This window comes from Bos indicus, chromosome 9 (assembly GCF_029378745.1).
Source record: "Bos indicus isolate NIAB-ARS_2022 breed Sahiwal x Tharparkar chromosome 9, NIAB-ARS_B.indTharparkar_mat_pri_1.0, whole genome shotgun sequence".
NCBI lineage: Eukaryota > Metazoa > Chordata > Mammalia > Artiodactyla > Bovidae > Bos > Bos indicus.
The window spans coordinates 84,736,773-84,755,809 of record NC_091768.1 but is presented as its reverse complement, the minus strand read 5'-3'; the positions used below and the strand labels follow the sequence as shown (position 1 = coordinate 84,755,809).

The window sequence follows — 19,037 nt, the reverse complement described above, 5'->3', positions numbered from 1 at the left end:
TTATCTATAAAAATTTTGCACATTATATTTTTTGTAGCACTACAACTATTAATAAAATAAAAAGCAAATTACCGGAAGTTGGAGATTTGCAGCGATCTTCTGGGACTACTGCCCCTTCACTAATATCGCAAAGACCTGCTGAAAAACAAAAGCCAGACCAAGTCATACCACACACAAGTTTATGTAACTGCAGTTGTACCTGATATTTACAGTACATATCTAATGACAGTCCATTTTTAAAAACTCAGCAGGTTATCAGACTACGCTGGCATTGATATTATGTTTAATAGCTTTGAGACAGGAATATAGGAGCATTCTGATATTAAAACTAATACAGAAGTCATCAGTTAAATAAGTAACAATTTTCAATCTGCTGTTCTTCAAGGACATTAGACATAACACAGGATTTTGTTCAAAGTCAGTGATTTGAGGGCATATGATACACTGCTTATTAAATTTCTCTTGAGGGAAAATATTTGGTTACTTTTTTGGTGATTTTTTTTACATTATAGGGACTCTCAACTCATATCTCAAAGTTGTTTCTGCTAAGTATATTTCAAATACACTCCCTTAAATATTACTGACAAATAATTAAGAAAATATTTTGTACCATCAAATTTGCAACATTTAAAATACAATCATACCTTGTTTTATTGCATTTTGATGAAATTGCTTTTTTTGAAAAACAAATTGAAGGTTATGGGTACCCTGCATGGAGATGGCCTACAGAGACCTTTTTTTCAACAGTATTTGTCACTTCATGTTTGTATGTCGTATCTTCGTTAATTCTCATAATAATAACAAAAGAGTTTGAAATATTACATTTTCTATGATGATCTGTGATCACAATCTTTAATGTTACTATTTTTAATTGTTTTGGGGCACCACACACTACACTCACATAAGATAGCAAACTTAGCTAAGAAACATCTGTGTTCTGACTGCTCCATTGACCTGCCCTTCCCATCTTTCTCTTTCTCTCTCTCCCCTCAGTTTTCCCTATTCCTTGAGACACAAAACTAAAAGTACATCAGTTAATAACCCTACAATGGCCTCTAAGGTTCAGGTGAAAGGAAGAGTCAGTCAGTCACTCTCCGTTCTCTTTAAATCCAAAACCAGAAATAATTAAGCTTGGTGAGGAAGGCATGTCAAAAACTCAGAAAGGCTAGAATCTAGACCTCTTAAGGCAAACAGTTATCCAAGTTGTGACAGCAAAGGAAAAGTTCTTGAAGGAAGTTCAAAGTGCTACTCCAATGAACACATGAATGATCAAGTGAAATGGCCTTACTCTTTGACAGACAGAAAGCTTCAGTGGTCTGGATAGAAGATTCCATCAGTCACAACATCCCTTTAACCCAAAACCCAATCCAGAGCAAGGCCCTAACTCTCTTTAATTTTATGAAGACTGAGAGAGGCATGGAAGCTGCACAAAACTCTGAAGCTGGAAGAGGCTGGTTCATAAGGATTAGGAACAGAAGCCATCTCCACAACATAAAAGTACAAAGTGAAGCAGCAAGTTATCCAGGAAGTCTAGTAAGATAATTAATGGAGGTGGCTAGACCAGTCAACAGATTTCCAGTGTAGATGAAACAGCCTTCTATTGGAAGATGCCATCTAGGACACTCATAGCCAGGGAGCTTGGGATAGCTGGACAAAAGCTGCATGTCTAGGCCTCAGAAGTTATCAGGTATGAAATCAATGTATGTGCACGTTATTAACAGTATCTACCTTTCTATTCCTCTGGTAAAAGACATAACGTCACAATCTTTACAGTCCCTAAGAGAGCTCTTACAGTAACATTTAGAGAATGCTAAGTACTAAATTCGGAGAAGGCAATGGCATCCCACTCCAGTACTCCTGCCTGGAAAATCCCATGGACAGAGGAGCCTGGTAGGCTGCAACCCATGGGGTCGCTGAGGGTCGGACACGAATGAGCGACTTCACTTTCACTTTCACTAAGCACTGAACTGGGCTTCCCAGGTGGCGCTAGTGGTAAGGAACCTGCCTGACAACGCAGGAGACATAAGGGACACAAGTTCGATCCCTAGCTCGGGAAGCTCCCCTGGAGGAGGGGATGGGAACCCACTCCAGTACTCTTGCCTGGAGAATTCCACGGACAGAGGAGCCTGGTGGGCTACAGTCCATAGGGTCACAAAGAATCAGACATGACTGAAGCAACTGAGCACACACGAGTACTGAATTGAGTTTATAAGGAGTGTCTTCTATTTTGAACTGTGTATTACTGTCTTCATTGAATAGGGAGCTTTTGAATGACAGTTTTTTTTTTCTTTTTAACTTTCATCAAACTAATGATTCTAGAAAAAAAGCAAAACTAGTTCTTTATAATTCTAAGATGATAGATTAATTATAGGTATGCATGTATTAATCTCTGACATAATATCTATATATATAAATAAACTTTTTCTTGATAAAGCCTTAAGATAACAGGTTTTTAAACAGTAGAGATATATGGAAATAATTCAAGTGTCCATTGATGAAAAAGTGTCTAGATGAAAAAGAGTTATAAATATACAATGGAATATTATTCAGCCATAAAAATGATGAAATTTTGCCATTTGTGACAACTCGGATGGACCTTGAGGACATTATGCTAAGTGAAGTGAGTGAGGCAGAGAAAGACAAATACCATGTGATCTCATATTCCTCAACTAAGTAAATCAATAGTGATAATATATTCCAGGATTACAATGAGCCTGGTACTGAATAAAAATAATCAATTTTGAAATTTTAAGTCTTTGGTATTTTGTCAACTGTTTGAGCAAACTCTGGGAGACAGTGGAAGACAGAAGAGCCTCGTGTGTGCATGGGGTCACAGAGAGTTGGACACAACTTAGCGACTGAACGACAACTAAACTCTATAAAAATGTAGTGAGAGATGTTAATTTTCCTTCTTAAAATAGCCTAGGAGGAATCATTTAGGAAGCTAAATTAAATGTGATAGGAATAATTTAGTTATTAAATTCTGGAATAAGCTAAAAATCCCTTGCTTGCTTTCCATCTGACTCAGGGTAAAAGCTAGTCAAGTCCAAGAAGACTGGTTGATGTGTATGATCCTATGGTACATGACTGTGGTATTTATTACGTGACTATGGGTATCCCATTACCTCTCTGACTTTATTTCCTCTCCTACCTACTTCACCATCTCCCTGACTCTTTCATCCACACTGACCCTTCACTGTAACCTTGAACTCACTAGTTACACTGCTTCTGAGCCACTATACTTGCTATTCTCTACCTGAAATGTTCTCTCTACAGACATCCTCAAGGAGAACAGCTGTCTCCTTTAAATCTTTGTTCAAGATGCTCTATTTAGAATGTAACACCCTTGTCACTATTTCAAATCCCCCTCATTTGGCTATTTTTTCCTTTGGCACCTCTATGTAACTTACTATATACCACTTACCTTTTCAAACTCTGTCTTTTCCAGTATAATGTGAGCTACATGAGGGTAGAGAATTTGGTCTGTTTTAACACTGTGCTGGCTGAAAAGTTGGTTTGGGCTTTTCCATAAGATGGTATGTGTGTGTGTCGGGGGGTGTCTGACTCTTTGAGACATGAATGGACTGTACCCCGCCAGGCTTCTCTGTCCATGTAATTTTCCAGGCAAAGACATTGGAGTAGGTTGCCATTTCCTACTCCAAGGGATCTTCCCGACCCAGGAATGGAACCCATGTCTTTTTGCCTCCTGCACTGGCAGGTGGATTCTTTACCACTGTACTACCTGGTAAGATGGTATAGAAAAACCCAATTGAACTTTCTGGTCAACAACCCAACAGAATTACGATAATCAGCAGATACATATATGTAGCCAGAATACTTCACCACCCCTACTTGTACCCTGTGAGTTTCATAATTTTTATTATGAAAATACTGTAGATATTTTAGTCAATAGTTCAACTGTATTTTAAGACAGCTACAAAACACTTCAATGACAATGTTTTATCTCACAAAATAATTTCATGAGTGCCATCATATTCTTTATGAAAACCTACTAGCACCAAGTAGCAGCAAAAAAAAGTTTCTCCATTCATACTGATCTATCATGAAAGACAGAAGAACAATTTCATGGTATTTGGGCTTCACTTCAAGAATATATGCTAAAATATACACTTTAGCAAAAAATTCTTTTTTGCATCAATGCAATCAAAGAATTTTAGTAACAATTATTCTATATTTGATTTAATTTAAAATATAAATAATATATATTAGAGGCAAGACACAAATATTCTTAAAATGTTAAAGTATGTTTTAAAATAATTTTCTCTTAATTTTTAACTTTTTCTTTCTCCTTAATATTGTTCAAGTGAGCATAACAACAATAACATCTTAAACTGATAAAAACTTAAGTAGTTTTCCTGCTTACACATTTATACCTAAATGTGTAACTCTTCAATACAAACTGAAGCAAATAATAATATGAATAATATAATAATGCTTATTAAAGAATAAAATAGGATGCAATGGAATGCAAGAAAAAACATTAAAATCACATGGCAGAATTGGTCTCTAACCTTGGATGAATTTAGGTATTTAATTTCTAGTAATTTTATGTAAGCTATGATGAGGTACTAACAAGAAAAGAAATTAATTTTGTGAGTAATAAAACTTTTACCACTCCTTCTCTATCAAGACAATGTTTAACTTTCTGACACTATATATTAATTTCTTTGCTTTATAAAGAAACTGGATTGGAACACAAATATTTCAGTAGCTGTTTTCATTTATATATTATGAGATGAATTTAAGTAATGAGTATATTATTTTAGATATAGAATGCTTTGATAGGCTCTTTTAAAAATAAATGAGAAAAAAATAGTTTTACAGACAAAATACACTGTCATGACTTTACTGACGTGGAATGAATAACTTACTTAAAAAAGAAGAACGGAGTTTTTTCACAGATTCAGAATATAAGCTAGAAACGCCGCACATGCAAGAAGTCGCAATGAGCATGCCTCAGTGAAGCAACGAAAAGCAAAAGAAAAAAAAGGAGACAGATACTAGAATGGTATGGTTGGGACAACAATTTCTGCTGAAGATAACACATGACAAAATGATCACATAGACAAAAACAGAAAAAAATATTCAACTATTGCCAAAGTGACAGTAAGGTCTATAACCCATCACCTTTTTCTTTTCTTCTGTTGCGAATTATGAGAGGTATTTAGTATCAGCAAAAAATGTCCTGAAAGCAACTGAGAAATGAATGTCAGAAAGAATTTTAATTCAGAGAGCCTGAGTTAGGAGATGCAGATAAGGGCTTCCCAGTGGCATTCTGCAAACAGGTTAGGTTACATCTGCCACAGATGGAGTTCTCTTGAATCCCTGGTCCCCTTGGGCAGGTCCTGGGGAGTCTGGAGCTCAGAGGCCAGTTACCACCACTGGAGGCCCCATTAACATCTGTCTACATGCCAGAGATCCAGTGTCATTTTCTGTGTCTGCCATGAGGTTTGGAAAAAAAAAAGGTGAGTAATACTGGTATAAACAGCTAAAAATATATATGTGTTCCATGAGGCATTGTATTGAAACATTTAAAATAAGATTAATTATCTAGCAAACACAAAAGAATGCTATAGAGAGAATTCTTAATGGATCTGGGCTTGCACTTAATCCAAGCTGTCCAAGAATGCTGTATCTCACAGAGTTGAAATTGACTTTTGCATCTACATTTTTTTTCCATGTGGGAAATTATTTCTTTGATACTCAAAACAATAAACTGCTGGTCTCACACTATTAAACAGTAAAAGGGACAGAACTATGAAATTAACTTTTGTTCTGTAATGATAAATTTTCCTGTCATAGTAATTTAGCCAAAGAAGTCTGAAACTGTGGTCCCTTCCCAATGTTAAATAAAACTCTAGAATATTAAAAACAAATGCATAAACTAATAAAAATACAAAACTAAAAAGGAGGTTGATACCTTTTACTATTTTTTTTTTGACAGTTTATACAAAACAGATACAATCAGATAAGCTATTTACCTAATGGAAATACTTATATTCACAGAAGTAACTTGGCATTTATGGAAATCCTAAAGCTCAGGATTTCTTTCTTTTTACCTCCTGAAGGTTGTCGAGATTTACGAGGAGATCGGGGTTCTCTCCGATAAGGATCATTGGAGCCATACAATTCAATAGTGCCCAGGTTGAGGAGTACTGCTTTCTGGAGGTAGTCAACCATCGCAATGCCATTACAATTGCCAAAAACTACCCTAGGAATAGGAAAAGAACAAACATTTTAGCACAATTACATAGTTGGAAGAAAATGTAGTCTATAGGGCTAAAAAAGCATGATGGGTCTTTAAGAAAACTCCTTTTGAAACAAAACACTATTACAGACATGCAAATACAGGTTACATATGCCTTCTGATGGAGCTCTGCAGATCTTCTGTATCAATGTGTACAAATCAACAAAAAAATCTGATGTAGGAGGTGAAATTTAACCAAAGACATAAATCTCCACACTAAGCAATAGAACATCTATTTTTCTGACTATTTTGAATTCCTCAGGGGAAAACATTCGTTCCTAAGGGGGAATAGGGCACTATACATTTGGAAAAGTTTTGGTAATCCCTACAGTCAAGAGTTGGAGAAGGCAATGGCACCCCACTCCAGTACTCTTGCCTGGAAAATCCCATGGACGGGGGAGCCTGGTAGGCTGCAGTCCATGGGGTTGCTAGGAGTCGGACACGACTGAACAACTTCACTTTCACTTTTCACTTTCATGCATTGGAGAAGGAAATGGCAACCCACTCCAGTGTTCTTGCCTGGAGAATCCCAGGGACAGGGGAGCCTGGTGGGCTGCCGTCTATGGGGTCGCACAGGGTTGGACACGACTGAAGCGACTTAGCAGCAGCAGCAGCACAGTCAAGGGTAAAACATAGAAAGCATAAATCTCGGAGGCCTCCCTTTGGGGTATTCCAAATACTTTCTCAATCATGAGTCAGGAAGTACAAACAAACTATGAATAAAAACGACTATGAATGAAGGAACTTTATTCATTTAAGATCCCGTAAGCCAGGTGTTGAGAACTAACATACATAGAGGGGCTATATAGGTAAGTAGAACATGCCAACTAAGTACTGTGGTGACCTGAAGAGTGAACAACTCATCTAAACAGGGGACGCTTCACCTCAGCTCCTGCTAACTATGGCCGACCAGGAATGGAGACATGGGCTAGATAACCAAACTTTTCAATTAAAGCTCTAAATATGGATTTTCACATTAAAAAGTCTTGGCAACTAGTTCAAATTTTAAAAATACACAAAAAAGCCTAAACAAAATATAGTTGTGAACCCAATCAGGACTGTGAGCAACTGATCTGCAACCTCCTTTGAAACATTCTACTGCTTCTTATTTCAGGTTTGTTTCTCTTATGGCTGTGGACAGCAAAATATTAAAAAAAAAAAACAAAAGAAACGTCTGTACTTTCACATTGTGGGAGAGCAAATAAAAGACAATAGAGAAGACTATTTCAGACTGTAGCCAGTCTTAGTTATGTGTACAAATGCAAGAGATGGTGTAGGTGGTAGTAGCTGTTAGAAGGAAGAAGGAAGAGGAATGAGTTCCTAGGGCTAGAATCAAGGAAGGAGACAGTGACCTACACAAGATAAACAGCTCTGGACCAAACAGTTGGCATGTGGTTCCTCTTTTATCACAATGTTGACTTAATGGGTCTTTGTTGCTACATGGTCTTTTATCTAGTTGAGGCGAGCGGGATTACTGTCTAGTCACAGTGCGTGGGCTTCTCATTGCAATGGCTTCCCTTGTTGCAGATCATAGGCTCTAGGGCATGCAGGCTTCGGTAGTTGAGGTCCGTGGCTCAGTGGTTGAAGCTCCTGGGTTCTACAGCACAGGCTCAGTAGTTGTGGTGTACGGGCATAAGTTACTCTGGGGAGGTGGGATCTTCCCGGACTAGGGACTGAACCTGTGTCTCCTGCATTGGTAGGTGGATTCTATACCACTGAGCTACCAGGAAGCCTGACAGTGTTGATTTTTAAAACAAAAGTAAATACTTTATGATTCTATCCTATTATATTAAAAAGTATGTACTACGAACACTATACACTTGAAGGCATGAACTGATAAATAAAAACACACCTGAAGTACAGATGAATACTTTACTAAGCTATTACTATGTCTTTACAGTTTTTACAAGTTAACTATGGGAGGACAAAGAATAAATTATGCAGCTGTGGTTCAACATTTACAGAATCAATTTAGAACATAGTCTTTTCGGTTGATGTTAGATCTTTATTATACCAAATATTAACAAGGAAATTATTTCTCAGAGTACATCAAGGTGAGGACAGATTCATTGATCCATGAGATATTTAACTTTAGATAAGGAAGTAGTAATAAGCACATCCAGAGTAAATTATTCAGAACAGAATTATGTTCCAAATCAACACTGAATTTGATCTGACATTGAAGCTTATACAACATTTTAAATGATATAATAAGGATCACCCATTCTCTTTTTAAAAATATAAAAATGCATGGAATACAATGAAGAGACACAGAAATACATAAATTATACTTACAATCCATAGGAAGAATTAACTGCCAGACTGGTTATTTGTTGTGGTGGTTCTCCACCCACCCACACCAACTGTATAACTAATTCTGTCTGATAACCTGGAGACTGTTTAAGTGGAGAACTTTTAACTCTGTAAGAAAGGAAAACGTGTTGTCTTTTAACACATCTTCAATTATCTTATTAGCCTATATAATTATAAAGTCATCCATCAATAACTATATAAAAATAACTTTATATTTGAACATATATGATATAAAATGCAAAAATCAGAATCCTGTCCTCTAGAATCATTTAATCTAGTTGGAGATAAAACACACAGATAAGCAAGAAATCACAGGTAAGTTCCACATATAAATTGGGGAAGGAGGGGAGAAGTGAAAGGGGAGAAGGAGGAAGTGGGTAGAGAGGAATGAAAGAAGACCAGGGAAGGATGGAGAGAAGAACAAAGAGAAGCTGCATTCTAGGTCTTAAGAGGAAAAAAAATCAAGTTACAGAAAAAACCCAAGATAGAAGAGTAGACTTAAAACTTGAAAAAGGTACAGTGTAGGTAGATGAAAACTGGCTTAAAACATAAGGAATTAAGGAAAATGTATAAAATATGTGAGCAATTTTTGTTTGCATAACCACTTTTACTACTAAAAAATCTATTTTGACTTTGAGTTGGTAGTATTTTTGATAGCATAGAAGTCAAGTGAAGTGAAAGCCTCTCAGTTGTGTCCGTCTCTTTGAGACCCCACGGACTATACAGTCCATGGAATTCTCCAGGCCAGAATACTGGAGTGGGTAGCCTTTCCCTTCTCCAGGAGATCCTCCCAACCCAGGGATTGAACCCAGGTCTTCCGCATTGCAGGCAAATTCTTTACCAGCTGAGCCACAAGGGAAGCCCAAGAATACTGGGGTGGGTAGCCTTTCCCTTCTCCAGCAGATCTTCCCGACCCAGGAATCAAACCGGGGTCTCCTACATTGCAGGAGGATTCTTTATCAACTGAGCTATCAGGGAAGCCCCTTGACAGCAGAGCCTCTTCCCCCCAAAACTGCTGCTGCTGCTAAGTCACTTCAGTCGTGTCCGACTCTGTGTGACCCCATAGACGGCAGCCCACCAGGCTCCCCCGTCCCTGGGATTCTCCAGGCAAGAATACGAGTGGGTTGCCATTTCCTTCTCCAACGCATGCAAGTGAAAAGTGAAACTGAAGTCGCCCGGTCGTGTTCGACTCTTTGCGACCCCATGGACTGCAGCCTACCAGGCTCCTCCGTCCATGGGATTGGCCAGGCAAGAGTACTGGAGTGGGGCGCCATCGCCTTCTCTGCCAAAACTGCTGGATACTGTCAAAAAATTGCTTTTGCAAAAAAGTATGCTAACAAGATAAAGAAGTAGGAAAGCCATAGACAAAGATTAACAAGTGTATATGTTTGGTCACAGTAGAAGGTATGTGTAGTAAGAATTAAAAAAAAAAAAGTCACTATAGCGAGATAGGCCAGGGCCAGACTGGAGGGTCTGTGAGGTCTGGCTGCAAAGGTCTGATGTTGGTAGAAAGAACTCAGGGCTCTGAAGTGCTACAGTGTGACTCTTGGTTCTGCCACTTAACGTCTTCCTGTTTGAAAGTGGGAATATTTTACTTAATCACAGTATAAGGATACTGTGAGTGCCTATGAGAGAATTTTTTCAATGGCCAAATTATGCAAAAGGCATACATTTTCATTATTAAAGAATTAAAAGACAGTGAAGGGTTTAGGAGAAATATTTTGGGAAGATTAACTGTAGAACTTCGCAAGATGAAGTAGAAGACGACGACTCATGAGGAACTTCCTGTGATTCGTGTGATGTAAAATAATAAGAGAGATTTGAAATGCATGAACTAAGTCTCAAAAAGGTTCATAAACTCCATTAAGGTTACTTTTAATACTCCAGCAGATGAGGTATTCAGTATTTATGGAATGAAAAAATGAGCTGCAGGCTGATTAGAGGCGGAGGAGGGGAGAAAAAGAAGACAGTGATTCTAAGTTTTGAAAAAGAAAAAAGGTGTCAGGATGAAGAGCTAGTCTTAGAAGATGTGGTAACTTTGAGGGGATGGTAGGGGTCTTCAAGTGAACTATTCAGCAAAACAGTTATACTCACTTACGTTGAGTGAGTTCCCACAAAACTTATGTTGGTTAAACTTGTTATAAGCATGTTAGAGGGAGCGAAGAAGGGGTTTGTCTATAAATGTGAGACTTTCTAAGGAATAAAGTTACTAAGCTAATACCTTTATTACTTGTAAACTTCAAGTGAATTTGGAAGATAAAATTTGTATAAAATATGAGCTATCTGTGTGACTACTTTTACTATTAAAAAAATCTACTTTTACTTTAAGGTGGGGACATTTTTGATTGCACAGACTCTCCAGTAATTGTTCTTGTAAAACATACACAAAGCCTGGTTATTCTAATGATTCTTGAGGCATCTGCCTTGAAGTAAATGTACAAAGAAGGACAGCTGGAAGTCTTTTCTATATTTAACCTCCTGCCACTAAACTCAGAGAACCCTTTGGATCATTTATAGCTGGTACTTCCATGAAGAATACCACACCAGACCTCTTGCTGTCATATTTGCTAGACTCAGTTCAGGTAAGAAAAGGGTCATGATATTGTCCAAGTTTCTGAAATGTGAATCACCAAGAGTACTCTTAAAATGAACTGAGTTGCAGTCACAACTGCCTGTGCAGTCTGCAAGTTAATATACTCAGAACTACACACTGGCTGAAGCAGAAGTTCTAATTTTCCTCTGGGAAACACCCACTGATCGGCTACAGCCATCCACCCCAAAAGACAAAAATAAACACTGAGTAGCATTTCATGTCCACGAGAGACAGCCTCTGTTGATACAAGCATAGCCTGCAGAGTCTGAGGGTGCTATTTTCTCCCTGTACCAATTAAATAAGCTTCAAGGAAGTATCCACTCTCCCTCTGGCATATTTATGTGCACCTTAGATTCTCAGGGCTGCCCTCGTGGTTCAGTTGGTAAAAAGTCTGCCTGCAATGCTGGAGACCTGGGTTCAATCCCTGGGTTGGGAATATACCCTGGAGAAGGGAACGGCTTCCCACTCCAGAGTTCTGACCTGGAGATATCCACGGACTTATATAGTCCATGGGGTCGCAAAGAGTTGCACAGGACTGAGTGACTTTCACACTTATATACTCACACTCAGATTTTCAAGAGCAGGAACAGGCATTCAGGGATAATTTCAGATAGGCATATATGGGCACATTTTAGATGTAAGTGATGAAGACACACAGAAGTCACGGAATTCTTATTTTACTTAGTATGAAACAAAAACATTCTTAGGCAAAAATAACTTTAAACAGTCAAACATGCTGAAAAAGCCTCAACTGGTAAAAAATTAGAAATCAAATCAAGAAATGATGACATATGTTAGATTTTAAAAATACAAAATGAGGGCTGGGTGGGCATTATATTTAATGTTTATAATGGTTATATGCAAGTTATCATTTTAATGTTTTTAATATATTAATTTACTTTTTAATTTTATTTTTTAACTTTACAATATTGTATTGGTTTTGCCATATATCAACATGAATCCGCCACAGGTATACATTTGTTTACTTTTTAAAGACAAAGGGTAGAACTTATTTTTATGAAAAGCTCCGTAATTTGTACAAATGTATTTTAAATTTAAAAATAATGTTTAGAGGCCTGGCAGTTACAAAACAGTTTGTCTGATGTGACTAATACTTTGAAAAAAGCACAATTAAAATACTTAAAAACAAAATCAAACAGTTACTTTTAAAAAGTTTCTTCAAAAGACAATTATGTACAGGGAGGGATGGAGTGGGAGGCTGGGGTTATATAGAATGAATAAACAACAAGGTCCTACTATATAGCACAGGGAACGATGTTCAATATCCTATGATAAAGAATACTGGCAAAGAATATTTAAAAAAGAATACATATATATAGGTATAACTGAATCATTTTGCTGTACAGCAGAAATATAACACTCTAAATCAACTATACTTCAATGGGGGAAAAAAAACAAAGTACAAAAATAATTTGTACAAAAAACAAACAAAATCTAAGTATTAGTTATTTTCACATCAATTTAGTTATATCTCTGACTTTTAAAATTGGTTTTTGAGATTGTGGACTAAAACGATGTGCAGTTAACATGAACCGCATTTACCTGAAAACTATTAAAATGGTAAAAAAAACAATGTGTGTGTGTGTGTGTAAATATATATATATATATATAATTCAAATTGCCTGTGATTTAAAAGTCACTAGTGAATATGTGGATTTTAGACAAAAATCTCAAATTTGTTACCAAAACAAACCTCAAAGACAAACTACTTTACATGCTTATAAACATTAAACAAAAAACAGAAATATACATGAAAATCGGAAGAAGTGACATTAATGTAAATTTTACAAATTTAAGTTTAAAGTACTACAGAGTAAGTAACAAAAGGGAAAGATGTAGAATTCTTTTATTGCCAAGTCTCATTCTATCTAAGCATGCCAGACTGTAGCAGAAAGGAAGTATATACATGGGATAGAAAGGAAAGGCGGGGGGTAGGGAGGGCGGGGAGGGAGTGAGGGGAAGGGGGAGAGAAAGAGGGAAGAAACCTAGGACCTTTCTACGAAAGTAGCTGCTTAACCTCAATGCTTATATTCTGAGGTCAGATCAGGTTTCATCCTTGGCACTACTGACATCCTGAGCTGGCTGAATCTGTTGTGCAGCACTGTCCTGTGCCCTGCAGGATGTTGTGCATCAACCCTGGTCTGGGCTTCCCTGGTAGCTCAGCTGGTCAAGAATCCACCTGCAATGCAGGAGACCCCGGTTCGATTCTTGGGTTGGGAAGATCCCCTGGAGAAGGGAAAGGCTACCCACTCCAGTATCCTGGCCTGGAGAATTCCATGGACTGTACAGGCCATGGGGTTGTAAAGAGTCAGACACTGAGCGACTTTCACTTTTCACATTAGATGCCAGTAGCAGTCCTTCCTGTTGTGACAAATTTTGTCTCCAGACATTGCCAAGCATTCTGAGGAGCAAAATCATCCCTGTTTGAGAACCACTGGCATAGAACACAATCTCAAATTTATGTAAGCATATAAAGAAGATTAAAAAAGCTGTACTTTTCTATAGATCTATATCATGAGTGATCGTGATATAAAAAAATCTGCTTTATCTCTGGTTGAATGCATTTTTGATTATGCAGACACTCTCCTCAGCAACTATTGAACCATTCAATAATGGTTCTAGTAGACCTAAAGTCAAAACAGTATAAAGCCTGGTTCTTTTTTTTTTTTTAATTTTATTTTATTTTTAAACTTTACAAATTGTATTAGTTTTGCCAAATATCAAAATGAATCCACCACAGGTATACATGTGTTCCCCATCCTGAACCCTCCTCCCTCCTCCCTCCCCATATCATCCCTCTGGGTCGTCCCAGTGCACTAGCCCCAAGCATGCAGTATCGTGCATCAAACCTGGACTGGCAACTTGTTTCATACATGATATAACAAATGAAACTGTCTTTCTGACTACCCTCCCTATCTTGAACCTACTACAGTCTGCCTTTCGCCCCCAACTTTTGTATTCAACCTCTGATATTTTCCACACACTTTCAGTCATGATGACCCTAATTGACTTCTCTTTATATCCTAGTTGACTTCTCTGTAAATATAATACTTTTAATCATGGGAGAAGGCAATGGCACCCCACTTCAGTCTTCATGAAATCATTCAGTGATTTTAACTCTCTCTTTGTTTTCTTTCTATGCCATTTTTAAGGCTCATATGCTTTACAAGTGACCAATCTAGACAGCATATTAAAAAGCAGAGACATTACTTTGCCAACAAAGATCCGTCTAGTCAAAGCTATGGTTTTTCCAGTAGTCATGTATGGATGTGAGAGTTGGACTATAAAGAAAGCTGAACACTGAAGAATTGATGTTTTTGAACTGTGGTGTTGGAGAATACGCTTGAGAGTCCCTTGTACTGCAAGGAGATCCAACCAGTCAATCCTAAAGGAAATCAGTCCTGAATATTCACTGAAGGACTGATGCAGAAGCTGAAGCTTTAATACTTTGCCACCTGATGTGAAGAACTGACTCACTGGAAAAGACCCTGATGCTGGGAAAGATTGAAGGCAAGAGGAGAAGGGGATGACTCAGGATGAGATGGTTGGATGGCATCACCAACTCAATGGATACGACTTTGAGTAAGCTCCAGGAGTTGGTGATGGACAGGAAAGCTTGGCATGCTACAGTCCATGTGGTTGCAAAGGGTTGGACATGACTGAGCGACTGAACTGAACTGATGCTTTAAAAATTTTAACCATTCAATAATATAAAAGTAAAAATAAATTTTGTCCAATTTACTCCTATAGAAAAGCAAAATGCATTAAATTTGGATTTCTACAATAAATGCATTTACATAACAATGCTGTGATATTAAAGAAGATTCAGAAAAAGAAAATGATTACCAAACAACTATATCTCTAAAGGCTGAAAAAACAGAATTTTCAGAGTGCCAGGAAGCAGTCAACGTGTATGTTTGATCCACATATAAACCCAGACTAAAAAATGATGATGGATTGAGAAGAATGAGCTAGATACAAAGGAAAAATCCACGCTGGTCCATCAGTAGGGTTTAGAGATCAAATCATATTACTTTAAGGATAAAATCATGGAATGCAATCATATTCCTCTTGGTGCCACAAAAAAATGAGTTGGATTAACCACAGTGAAATGCAGAAAGAGAAGTGGTTATGTCATTTTACTCTGTCACAGGAAAACATTACTTAAGTTTACTAATGCTTATAATTTATCTAAATTAAAAGGTAAGTTCCAAACCATCTGTATTTTTCTTTAACTTACTTCAAACAAGGGACATTGTCCCGAAGTCCATCAGATGAACTGCTACTGGTAGAAGGATGAGACTGAGGAGGGATGGGCTGTGGATTGGCACTCCCAACCGGTGTTGGCAAAGGTGGTGCCTGTTCACCCTCTGGGGTTTCCACATCACTTATCTCATACAACAATCGAACTTCAAGCATCTGTTGTAAAACAAGACAGGTTACCCTCTCCTAACAATTCCTATTCATTTTGTCAGTTTATACATACACACATGTACACTACAGTGGGAAGAACATTTTTAAAGGAAAAATTTGGTGAGGTTAATAAGGTAAAGATTTCACAAAGAAAAAAATGCTTCTGACTCAGCTTTTTAAAAATGATTGTGTGCTTGTGTGCAAGTACATTCACACATACACATTATGATTTTAGGATTTATGGCACTCCTGTTAGTACTAAATTAGATTAGGCTCATACTTATATTAGCTTTCCTTAAATGAAACAGAATGCATTTAAAGATTTAAATAAATGTTCAGTAAAACGATATACATAAAAATATGCCTTTTCTTCACAAAAGGTAAATGCAATGTAAATACTGAGGTGTTTTAAAAATGACTACAGATAGTCTCCTAAGTGATTTGAAAACTTAAATGTCAGACATTTGACATTGAAAATAATTAAGAGACTACTACCGGAATGACTTCTGTAATCACTTCCTGTTTGCTGAATCTATAAATAATGACATGAGCTGAAACTCCAGCTATGCACAGCATTCTACTTTCGGGACACCAGGAGATGATCTGAATGGCATATGGATCCTCATCCACAATGTCTGTGTTTGGCTTCTCATCTTTATTTCTTGACTTTTCAAATACTTTAGATGTCTTTAGTTTATATAATACTTGTAGAGTTACTAAAAAGAAAAAAAAAGGATAAAATATCTTAGTACAAAAAGAATAAAAGGGAATATTTAATCAGTCATACCACATCAGAAAAACAGCCTGTTTTTTGAATCATATTTTTATTCCTATGTCTGTATTTCTCACATTCTTTTATATAATGTATTCACTATACTTTATCGACCAAAGAAGGTATACTCGTATTCATTTAAAAAAAAAAAAAATCACCATCACGATGAATTTAGATTATCTGAAAAAATGAGTAACAAAAAGATTTTATAAAAAAAGAAAAGCGTAAATAAAAATAATAAAGCACATATTTTGCTCTACAGAATTATTTTCTCTCTGAAAGGTACCACTATTATCTAACACACTTCTTCATGATCAAACATAATATACCCTGAGTTAACTGGATTCTAATTTTTTCATTAATAGTGTTTGTACACTACTCATTCAAAGCATTCTTTCCTTTTTGCTAATGTAACCACTGTATATAATTCACATAGAGAGCATAAACTTTCATGATATAAGTTTAGAATCAGACACTAAAATTATTGAACAGATTTATGCTGATTTGAAACATACTCTCACTTCTCTTATCTCTGAGTTAGGAAGAGAAGGTTTGAAAAAATACTGAAGAAAGGATTTGAGTATTTCTGCTGAGACTTATTCTTGATTTACTAATTAATATCCTTCAAATATCTTCATCTATTATAAATTCTACTCAAATACTTGATAAATCAAGCATTAACTTTACAGCCTCTGAATTTCAAATTAAATGTTAGCTATGAAATTATTATAAAACAGATTACACAAAAGTAATATTGCATAGCATGTAACAAATAATATTCAGAATACTTACTCGCAGAAGCATCCCAGAACTTAATCGACCCATCAGCATGCCTGTGAAAAGCAAATGAATTAAGAATGTGTTGACGAAAAAATTTACACTATTTTTCTCTTTGAAGTTAAATATATTGTTACTTAAACACAGTTACCAAAATGAGGAAAAAGGTAAAATTTAGGATAAATTCATAGGTTCTATACAATAACTTATTACTTATGATGTTACTATATAAAGAAAAGCACTACCTGCCCAACTAATTAATATTCATGTAGTCCTAACCATATTTAGTTATTAATGATTTTTTTAAGGAGAAAACAGACTTTTACTTACCCTGTAATAATTATTTCTGAGTAGCTTTGAGCACCCAAGCCCCAATTACCTCCATTAATGGGCCATTCCTATAAGAAAAGATTATTGTATAAAGCAATTTCCAAGCATAGCATGTATTTTCATAATATATTTATGATAATAGTAAACAACACATTTCATTTCCAAAAAGGATTTTTAATTTCTCTAGAAAGGGTATCATTATCAACCACATCAAGGTGAGAAGTATAAAATACTGAAATGTAAAGTAATGAGTAACATTAATGTTCAATACCTTTTTGCTGTAGCCTTGACGTTTCTGTCTAGCTCCAACAGAATAAAGTGCAGGAATAAGGTCCACAGGACAATCAGCAAAATATTCGCAACATGTAACAGGGGATTCATGTATACTCAAAGGGTAGGGATTTTCAAATATAGGATATCTTTAAGAAGAGGAAAAGAAAAAATATTTGTTAATGAATCATTACCTATGATTAATGAAACAATGAAAAACATATTTAAACTTATTTAATAATAGGTTATTCTAGGGCTATCATTTAGAGAGAATGTTTTTAAATTCCTTTGTTTGACATGGTCTTGTTGTTTTCAAGAAGAAAAAAAAATCATTACTGCAGTTAGCACACACTAAGTTGATGTGAATTTTGGAATGCCTTAAAGTAAGGTAAATAATACCATGCACTTACACTTTCGGGTTTTCCTATCTCAGTGCCATTTCCATTTTGGATGAGACAGCTTATTATGGGGGCTGTCCTGTGCACTGTGGACATTTAGCAGCACCCCTGTCCTCTACCACTAGATGCCAGCAGCACCCCTTCCCTAACCATAGATGTCTACACAGACATTGTCTCTTGAGGGGCAAAACTGCCCCCAATCCAGAAATACTGAATGGGTAAACTCATTTAAAACCATATTTAACGATTATCTCTCAGGAAATACAACTAATATAATACAATGTTCTTCCATTCAAAAAATTTATAAGTAAACATGCTATCATCTAATCTAGAACAAGCAGAATATTGGAAATACCACAAAAAGTTGCACAGGATCTATGGTGAGAATCTACAGGTCAGTTATGATATATCTGGTTAAGAGAGAATAGGAAAAGCTTGCAGAGGAAAAGAAGGCCGCTTTGAAAGTTATGTGGATTTTTGATGTCAGTGACGCAAGTGGAACATTTTAGCTGCTGGGAGCTACATCAGGAAAGACACGGGAGTGTGATGCTTGTTTAACACACTGTTCAGTTTTCCTAGAGAACAGGTGCCAGCTTGGAAATGTACGCTGAGTCCCTTCTATGTAGAGTAGCAGGCTGAGAAGCTGTTTTTACATAAAAAACAGAGATCCAAAGGGATTTAAAGAAAAGAGTAACAAGTTTGGTGAAGTGAAGTGAAGTAAAAGTTGCTCAGTCATGTATCTCTGACTCTTTGCGACCCCATGGACTTTACAGTCCATGGAATTCTCCAGATCAGAATACTGGAGTGGGTAGACTTTCCCTTCTCCAGGAGATAATCCCAACCCAGGGACCGAACCTGGGGCGGATTCTTTACCAGCTAAGC

At 36.6% G+C, this 19,037-nt stretch overlaps 1 protein-coding gene across 7 annotated transcripts in view; it reads right to left on the bottom strand.

The window, feature by feature from the left end:
• The window catches only part of STXBP5 (syntaxin binding protein 5), a 155,467-nt gene that overhangs the window by 43,766 nt on the left and 92,664 nt on the right, over positions 1 to 19,037 (bottom strand). For 5 of the 7 annotated variants that reach the window (XM_019967557.2, XM_070796321.1, XM_019967558.2 and 2 more), the window contains 8 exons: positions 17,759 to 17,906; positions 17,488 to 17,555; positions 17,173 to 17,213; positions 16,104 to 16,324; positions 15,436 to 15,614; positions 8,564 to 8,689; positions 6,081 to 6,232; positions 73 to 138 (listed from right to left, as the gene is read on the bottom strand). In XM_019967557.2, coding sequence (XP_019823116.2) covers positions 73 to 138; positions 6,081 to 6,232; positions 8,564 to 8,689; positions 15,436 to 15,614; positions 16,104 to 16,324; positions 17,173 to 17,213; positions 17,488 to 17,555; positions 17,759 to 17,906 — 1,001 coding nt within the window. The remainder of the gene's footprint in view (positions 1 to 72; positions 139 to 6,080; positions 6,233 to 8,563; positions 8,690 to 15,435; positions 15,615 to 16,103; positions 16,325 to 17,172; positions 17,214 to 17,487; positions 17,556 to 17,758; positions 17,907 to 19,037) is intronic. The other 2 variants (XM_070796320.1, XM_070796322.1) reach the window with 1 other exon arrangement.